At 38.7% G+C, this 9,776-nt stretch overlaps 1 protein-coding gene across 1 annotated transcript; it reads right to left on the bottom strand.

The window, feature by feature from the left end:
- Nucleotides 1-1,481: 1,481 nt before the first annotated feature.
- On the bottom strand, nucleotides 1,482-7,733 carry LOC148824642 (uncharacterized). Its single transcript, XM_088926423.1, has 2 exons — nucleotides 7,562-7,733; nucleotides 1,482-4,520 (listed from the first exon to the last, which is right to left on the bottom strand). The coding sequence occupies exons 1-2, from the start codon at nucleotides 7,731-7,733 to the stop codon at nucleotides 2,530-2,532; spliced, it is 2,163 nt and encodes a 720-aa protein (XP_088782549.1). The 3' UTR covers nucleotides 1,482-2,529.
- Nucleotides 7,734-9,776: the final 2,043 nt, after the last annotated feature.

Genomic DNA, 9,776 nt, shown 5'->3' on the forward strand with positions numbered 1-9,776 from the left:
GGATGTTCCACACGTTAAATGTCTCTCTTTCCCTCCGCATCGACGTCCACAATGCATCTGAGATTCTCATTATAATTATATTACATAAAATATCAAAATAATAATAGATTATATATATATAAATGTAATTATCTAATACCATATATCATATCAATGTCAAATAAATGACAATGATTATAATAAATGCATAAATCGCCCCTTTCTTTTTCCATGTTTTATCTATCATCACAGTATACGTACTCTCCAAGATATAAGCCAATATCCCGTTACCTTACTCTACAATGCAACTTTTTGTACGTTAACATTTGGTTGATAAAATCGGCACACCTAAGATATCAAAGTAAAGAAGAAGAGAAAAAAAAGTTATAACAAAATGGACGACATACCTTATAGAACATAAACCATGTGGGCGTTACACACGCTAAATGTCTCTTAATCTCCTGCTTAGCGAAATATAACACGTGGTTAAATACCGTATACTGCATTACACATTCCACTTATGCAATACCCCTATTAATTTAACACACAAATGTAACATTCTCAGAAATAATATCACCACATGAATATGTAATAAAGAAAATAAAATAACGCTGGCATGCTAACCTGAATGACCACGTGTCGCTAGCACCACACTACACCCCGTTACGGTACATTAGCATGTCGCAACAGGCCCTCCAAATCGGACATCCTAACTTTTTAATCAAATAAAACATTACGTGCAACCTAACAATGCGGCACATTCTTCATCACGTGGTCACCAATATATTACGCCACACCAGTAATCATTTAAAACAGAAAATACATTGATCAAAATAAAGTCGCATAAGTTTGTTGGAGAGAGACGGTAATGTACGTCTTATCCCCTCGGTGTCCACAATGCGTCTGAGAAATCACCGGAAAAACATCACAACTATGACGCCCAGGGTGGATCTTAATTAAAGCCCCTCCAACAACAAATCCCAAAGTATGTCGTAAAGCCAACTATATACATAAAACTGGAACTAATTTTGGGGAAGTTCACAAAAATAAAATAAAAAATAACATAAATGATTACATTATATAACCATGGCTCAACACACCTGGCTACAACTGTAATGAGGGAGACAGTCATCTACATAACGATAAACATTCTTACGTAAGATTGAATTGTGCTTGCATTTGCCAAAAGAACATTAAGGTGTTGTTCTTAAATAAAATCCCCAATCACCTGTGTACCATGTTTATACCACATCTTAAAGATTCCCAAGTTTAGTTAATATATGTTCTTTCTTTAATATGAGAATGAAATGAAACCCACAATGACCCACAGTGACTGAGAGGGACAAGCCCAGTTGTAAAAGACCATCGCTCTCTACAGGCAGCTGGAAGGATTTCAGCTTTATCACTGATCACTGTATTTACCTGGCAAGTGCTCATCAGTGATAACCCTCCTGGTCAGGCATACGGAGAGCGATGCAGAGGGTATAAAAGACTCAATAATAATAATAAACTTTATTTTATTTAGTGCCTTCAAAGGTGGATTCTCAAAGTGCTTTACAGAATGACAACAACAAAACAAATACACAACACACACACAATGAAAACACACAATGAGAGGAGATGGGGACACTGAAGGTACAGCAGGAACTGAACTGATTTGGCCCAGAAGGGAAACAGGGAGAATATGCCAGAGTTCCAAGTCTATTTGGACATTTAGAATTATTGCTGCAATGTTTAGTTTCCACAATTCTCTAAGATTCAGTGAGACATTTAGCCCAGGGTAAGTGAAACAGAATTTAGACCGTTTAACTGGGACATTTGGAAGGGACCCCGTGTCATTGAAGCCACCTAGAGAAATGGCCTTAGATTTATGGTAATTCATCTTAACATCTGAAATGGAGCTAAACTCATTCATGACCACTAGGCAGCTTAGACAGGTGAAGACAGAAACAATAAAACACTGTCCACACAAAGGGAGAAGTTATGTGTCATGTCACCAAGTTTTACACCTTTTATATCCTCAAGTATTCTAATAGTTTCTGCTACTAGCTTGGCTGATGATGTTTCTGGGCAAAATGTAATGGTATTTGTCCATGAGTGCTTGTAATTTAAATTACAATTAAATACCAATTACCATGTAATTTAAATTAAATAAATAGAAATGAATCTTCCTACATAAATGGATATATATTTTCCAAAAATCTTTATTTTTTAACAGGTTTCACTGCTGTAAAAAAAAGGTTAGATTTAGAAAATACTGGAGTCACTAGCGTGAGCAATACTTTGTGTATCATTTACAAAGATATATATATATACATATTTAAAGATATATATACAGAAAACATATTGCTTTGATGATGCAGGTTTAACTTGGGAGTTTTCTGAATCTGAAATGCTGTTCAGAACCTGTACAGATTCAGGTGCCAGGGAGTTCTGCTAAGGGGTTAAAAACCTCAGATACTGATTTACTTCATGATCAAGTCATGCCACAATAGACTAAAAATAAATCATCATTCAACTCTAAACTTCTCTGTATTGTTCTATCCAGTGTTACTCTCCTGTGTGAATAAGCTGGTGTCTTTTTAAATGGCTTGGCTGACTAAAACTCTTCCCACAGTGACTGCACTTAAATGGTCTCCCTCCTGTGTGAATAAACTGGTGGGTTTTTAAGTTGTCTGCTGTACTAAAACTCTTCCCACACTGACTACAGCTGAGCAGTTTCTCTCCTGTGTGAATTAGTTGGTGTTTTTTTAAGCTGCTTGCCACACTAAAACTCTTCCCACACTCACTACAGGTGAAAGGTTTTTCTCCTGTGTGAACAAGCTGGTGGGTTTTTAAATTGCCTGCCTGAATAAAGCTTTTCCCACACTGACTGCAGGTGAAGCGTTTCACTCCTTTGTGAACAAGCTGGTGGGTTTTTAAATTTCCTGCCTGAATAAAACTCTTCCCACACTGACTGCAGGTGAAACGTTTCTCTCCTTTGTGAACAAGTTGGTGAGTTTTTAAATTGCCTGCCTGAATAAAACTCTTCCCACACTGACTGCAGGTGAAACGTTTCTCTCCTTTGTGAACAAGCTGGTGGGTTTTTAAATTGCCTGCCTGAATAAAACTCTTCCCACACTGACTGCAGGTGAAAGGTTTCTCTCCTTTGTGAATAAGCTGGTGGGTTTTTAAATTACCTGCCTGAATAAAACTCTTCCCACACTGGCTGCAGAAGAAAGGTTTCTCTCGTGTGTGAACAAGCTGGTGGGTTTTTAAATTGCCTGCCTGAATAAAGCTTTTCCCACACTGACTGCAGGTGAAAGGCTTCTCTCCTGTGTGAATTAGTTGGTGTTTTTTTACACTGCCTGCCTCTGTAAAGCTCTTCCCACAGTGATGGCAGGTGAATGGTTTCTCTCCTGTGTGAATTCGTAAGTGGGTTTTTAAATGACTTGCCTGATTAAATCTTTTCCCACACTGACTGCAGGTGAATGGTTTCTCACCAGTATGGGTGCGCTGGTGACTTTTTAATTTACTTGATTGTCGAAAACATTGCTGCTGTCTGGGCTGTACTGACATTTTCTCTACATTATCTGTACAAGGTGCTGGATGAGTCTTCCTAATCCTCTGGCCTGCAGTGAGCTGGTGATTTTTAACATTGCTTGAATGATTAATCCACTGCTGCACTGACAGTCTCTGCATGTTTGCAGAAGAAGAACTCATTCCTATCAAGTCCTGTGGGCCTCCCTGTTGTTCCTCTCTTTCCTCTCTGTACTGACTCTCCTCTGAGTGCAGTAACTCAGTACTGTTCTCTTTGCCAGGTACATTCGTCTGCTGCTCTGAAGGCTGAATCAACTGGGAACTGAAAACTTTCAATTCCTTCTCTTCCTCTTCCTTTCTTCCTTGAACAGAGACCAACTCCAGTTCATTCACATGCTTTGCTATACTCTTAGTGTCCAAATTATTATACATCTCTGTAAAGTTCTTAGATACTAAAGAATGATTCATTTGTTTAAAACACTTCTGCAATGACAGTCTCTCCACTCTAACAGAACAAGGCCTTATTATCATCAAGCCCTGTAGGAGCTGCTGTTGTTCCTCCCTGTCCTCACTCTTCACTGTGTGCTGTAATTTAGTACTGTTCTCTTCAACAGGTACATCAGTCTGCTGCTCTGCAGGGTCAATCAACTGAGGATCCACATCCTGCTTTTTAAGATTAAATGCATACAGTTGTTTTTTGTGATTTTGTACAGAGTCACAGTCCAGTTCGTTACAACCTTGTCTAATACTGTTAGTATCTAGATTATTAATCTTCTTTGTAAAGTCCTCAGATACTAAGAGCCCAGGTGTCCCACTCTCAGGCTCTGTCTTCATCATGGGCACAGAGTCCAGATCCTCCACACTCTGTCTGCTCTCTGTGTGCTGCTGCTCACTGAGTTTCTCTTTCCCTTCTGCAGCAGTGAGCTCTGTCTCCTGCATCAGACAGGAGCCCCACTCCTCCCTGTGCTGCTGTTCAAGAGGAGCCCTTTCCCCAGTGTCAGGGAGACCACTGGCCTCTGAGCCTGAAAACACAGGAGAAGAGAATAAAACCTTTAACGTGATCTTAGAGGAGAATTCAAAAGGAAATAATATTCATACATAAGAGGCTAAAAAAATTAATTTTGAGATAGCAAGGAAATATCATCAATAACATTATCTAAATGAAATTGTCAAAGATCATTTTCAAACTAGATATATACCAAATAGTCAAACACACTTGAGTTGCCTGAACACAGATAACGTGAAAAGGAACTGAAAATAATAAAATCATGAACTGCACAGCAGAACAAGACTTGTTCTCCTAAAAATGAAAGGGATTTTATAGCATCTAGATAGACCAGCACAGAGCACTTGTCACCCCAATATTCACAAACTGACTGGATGCTACAGTTCACTGACACTGCACTGAGACACAGACACACTGACTGCACACTACAGTACATTAACACTATAATCAGAGAGAGGGGTTAACACAGACAGACTGACTGGACACTCCAATACATTAACACTGCACTGAGAGAGAGAGGGATTAATACAGACACACTGACTGGACACTCCAGTACATTAACACTGCACTGAGAGAGAGGGGTTAATACAGACACACTGACGGACACTCCAGTACATTAACACTGCACTGAGAGAGAGGGGGGTTAATACAGACACACTGACTGAACACTCCAGTACATTGACATTGCGCAGAAAGAGGAGAATATAGACACAGTGATCCTGAAAATGTTAATATGGCCACTTACATTTATATTATTATATATGTTCAAGAAGGTAGCTGTATCAGCATGTGCAGGTTGCAAAGGAACAAGTAAAGGTTTATTCGTTGATGAAAAGAGAAGAAAAGAAACACAATAGAAACATTGTCTTCTGTTTCTTCTCTTTCTTCTCTTTTCACCATGTAATAAACCTTTACTTGTTCTTATAATTATATATTACATATATAAATAATACATGAGATGTGTGTATTTATATGTACAGACATACAGTGGTGTGAAAAAGTGTTTGCCCCCTTCCTGATTTCTTATTTTTTTGCATGTTTGTCACACTGAAATGTTTCAGATCATCAAACAAATTGAAATATTAGACAAAGATAACACAAGTACACACAAAATGCAGTTTTTAAATGAAGGTTTTTATTATTAAGGGAAAAAAAAATCCAAACCTACATGGCCCTGTGTGAAAAAGTGATTGCCCCCCCTGTTAAAACATAAATCAACTGTGGTTTATCACATCTTTGGAAAGCTGAGTTCAATTTCTCTAGCCACACCCAGGCCTGATTACTGCCACACCTGTTCTCAATCAAGAAATCACTTAAAAAGGACCTGCCTGACAAAGTGAAGTAGACCAAAAGATCCTCAAAAGCTAGACATCATGCTGCGATCCAAAGAAATTCAGGAATGAATGAGAAACAGAGTAATTGAGATTTATCAGTCTGGAAAAGATTATAAAGCCATTTCTAAAGCTTTAGGACTCCAGCGAACCACAGTGAGAACCATTATCCACAAATGGCGAAAACATGGAACAGTGGTGAACCTTCCCAGGAGTGGCCGGCCGACCAAAATTACCCCAAGAGCGCAGCGACGACTCATCCAAGAGGTCACAAAAAAACCCACAACAACATCTAAAGAACTGCAGGCTTCACTTGCCTCAGTTAAGGTCAGTGTTCATGACTCCACCATAAGAAAGAGACTGGGCAAAAATGGCCTGCATGGCAGAGTTACAAGACGAAAACCACTGCTGAGCAAAAAGAACATAAAGGCTCGTCTCAGTTTTGCCAGAAAACATCTTGATGATCCCCAAGACTTTTGGGAAAATACTGTGTGGACTGACGAGACAAAAGTTGAACTTTTTGGAAGGTGTGTGTCCCATTACATCTGACGTAAAAGTAACACAGCATTTCAGAAAAGGAACATCATACCAACAGTAAAATATGGTGGTGGTAGTGTGATGGTCTGGGGCTGTTTTGCTGCTTCAGGATCTGGAAGACTTGCTGTGGTAAATGGAACCATGAATTCTGCTGTCTACCAAAAAATCCTGAAGGAGAACGTCCGGCCATCTGTTCGTGACCTCAAGCTGAAGCGCACTTGGGTTCTGCAGCAGGACAATGATCCAAAACACACCAGCAAGTCCACCTCTGAATGGCTTAAGAAAAACAAAATGAAGACTTTGGAGTGGCCTAGTCAAAGTCCTGACCTGAATCCGATTGAGATGTTGTGGCATGACCTTAAAAGGCGGTTAAGGCTCGAAAACCCTCCAATGTGGTTGAATTACAACAATTCTGCAAAGATGAGTGGGCCAAAATTCCTCCACAGCGCTGTAAAAGACTCATTGCCAGTTATCACAAACGCTTGATTGCAGTTGTTGCTGCTAAGGGTGGCCCAACTAGTTATTAGGTTTAGGGGGCAATCACTTTTTCACACAGGGCCATGTAGGTTTGGATTTTTTTTTTCCCTTAATAATAAAAACCTTCATTTAAAAACTGCATTTTGTGTTTACTTGTGTTATCTTTGTCTAATATTTCAATTTGTTTGATGATCTGAAACATTTCAGTGTGACAAACATGCAAAAAAATAAGAAATCAGGAAGGGGGCAAACACTTTTTCACACCACTGTATAATACAAATACAATAATTTTGGTAATGACACTAAATTATAGAAAGTGATTCAGTTATACAATTATTGTGTCTTTACTTACTTTAACCTTCAGATTTACAGGAGACCAAAGAACTAAAAATATTGCTTTACATTATATTTTCACTAAATTTACAAATACAAACTAAATAATTTAGCAAAAGTTTCGCTAATGATAGAATGATGCACTTCTTGTGTCTAAACGACGTGATTGTAGCCCTGTTACTATATTAAGGATGTTTTTAGCACCATAACCAAACAACAACAGTTCAGTTTGCAGTAAAGAATCTCGTTGCTACTGTACATCACACAAGTATTTTCCACTTCACTCTGCATCTCTCCACTATACTCTCACCAGTGAGGAAGTTAAAGACACTGTTTTTAAACACACAGACACTGACTTCATACAAGTCACCACACTGACCTGACAGCTCCAGTTTCGTGTCCATTTCTTCTTTTATTTCTGCAGGGACTTCACAGGGAAGCGTGTGTCCAACACGATCTGTCTGTCCCTGGTTTCCTCCTGCTCCCGACTCCTTCTCCCACAGCTGCAATCTCCACTTCAGGCTCTCGTTTTCCTTCTTCAGCTGCGCCATTTCACTCCCGAAACTCTCTTCCACAAACTGTTTGATTTTAACCATCCTGTTTCGAAAAACTTCAGAAACATCGTCCACGATCGATTTAAGCGAAAGCTCCATGAAAGAGTGAAGCTCTGTCTCCAGTGTGAAGAAAACATTAGCCATCTTTCTAAAGATTCGATCCGAAACAGAGGCAGAAGTTATACGTTCGGGGTCTGTACAAATTACAGCTAAACAGGGTTGTTTCTTCAGGAGATGAAAAGTTATTTTTAAATAAAATAACCGTCTTTATTATTCATCCAAACCAACCGATTAAATTACTGCCACGTGGGTTAAATATCTGCACAGCCGTGATGCGTGATGACGTCATACATTAGCGCTGCAGCGGCTTCAAAACAGCCGAGCTGAGAAAGAGGAGTTTCTGCAACTTGATATAAACTTCACTGCACCTGCTACCACCAGCTACTCAGGAGGTCTGAATCGCCATCGAGCTGCACTTTTCGTGTTGAACCGTGCGATTGCAAATTTATTTCAGCTTTATACAGTACCTTCAAGGACATAAGTATGTACAATATTTTCACTGTAGCTGTTTAATGTAGGTAAGTAATATGTCCAGATACGTTTATTTTGAATATGCCTTTTTCTGGAAGCTTTTGTTCAAAACATGTTTAATACGTTTAAAATAATTTTAAATCGAAGTATCCAAGAGTATATGTAAGAGTTTCAGATATACACATCAGCTGATCCTTTTTGTTTTGTGTTACACAATCAACACAGAAATGTAAATATCAAAAATTATTGTCTCCTGAAGAAATAGAACAGGTATTTATAGAATAGCAAGAACATTAAGTACAAAATTAAAAGTATATTTTTCAGATATGCTATTATACATTTGGTTAGTGGCACCATTGCTTAACAAAGAGGGTGGGTTTGTTGAATTGCCCTGAGTTCTTGGACAGATTCCAGATTCCAGTTACCCCTTGGGAATATGCCATAGTCTTGTTATCCATGAGAAAGTGACTCTGTCAGTACTGCCTTTCCTGATTTTACTGTAAATCTGTTCATGGATGGTGTGGAAATAAAAGACAGAAAATGCAATAACAACCACATCTGTCTACTTTCTGCTTCATTCCTTCCTGTATATCCTTCTGGAGTTCAATATGTGAAAATATTCATTTCAGATAGTTTTATACCAACCTTGATAGATACTGCCTAAGAAACAAGATTAAAGAAATAACTTTTTAATACTGTGGGTCCTGTCCTTCACTTTTTTTCCACTGAAGAGGCTGGTCTGGTCTCCAGGTTACCAATAATAAACTCAGGCAGTGCTCCTCAGTAAAGCAGTGTTTGTTCGTATCGCTTATGTGGGGCAGCACACCAGTTCGATGATACACACTTAGCTTTTTTTCCCCTTCATTTAAGAAAACATCAAAATCTCCAGTATAGTGCTGCTGTAAGCCATGTTCATTGCAGGGTTGTTGCAATCAAAACATAAATTTACTAACCATATACCTGTATGATCATGGCAAGATGCTGAGACATACATGTGGCTTGGCATACCTGCATGGACATGTCTGTGATCTCAACGTGTGCCAGGGATCTGAAAAGTCCTGATGTTGTACATCAAGTAAGTCACAGTAAATAGACTCTGCAGTGCTCTGGGTGCCAGCTAGCTCTCTAACAAGCACACTATAAAGACTTTGCTTACTTTATGTAGAGTGTGGCAATACTCCCATATGGTCTAGTGATTAGCAATCAGATGTTTTTATCCAAGTAGCCCGGGTTCAATTCCCAATATGGGAATGTGGCACTATAAACTTTTTGTTTCCAAAATATGAGCTTACTACAGAAACAAGGTTCATAAAATAAGGATGGCAAACATGTGATAAAATATTTTTTAATGATTTTATTACGAAGTTGTGCAGTCTCGCAATAGAATATTAATAAAGGGTTTGATGCATTATGACAAATTATTTGTCATGTATTCTGAATGGCAAGATTTGCTCCCATATGGCCTAGTGATTAGCAAACTGTGGTGTACCATGGAACTGAACATTATCT

Source organism: Atractosteus spatula, chromosome 10 (genome assembly GCF_055471065.1).
Source record: "Atractosteus spatula isolate fAtrSpa1 chromosome 10, fAtrSpa1.hap1, whole genome shotgun sequence".
In the NCBI taxonomy this organism is placed as follows: Eukaryota; Metazoa; Chordata; class Actinopteri; order Semionotiformes; family Lepisosteidae; genus Atractosteus; species Atractosteus spatula.

Coding starts and splice junctions, on each gene's coding strand:
- LOC148824642 (XM_088926423.1), bottom strand. CDS start 7,733: ATGGCGCAGCTGAAGAAGGAAAACGAGAGCCTGAAGTGGAGATTGCAG. Junction 4,521..7,561: donor CACGAAACTGGAGCTGTCAG/GTCAGTGTGGTG, acceptor CTGTGTTTTCAG/GCTCAGAGGCCAGTGGTCTC.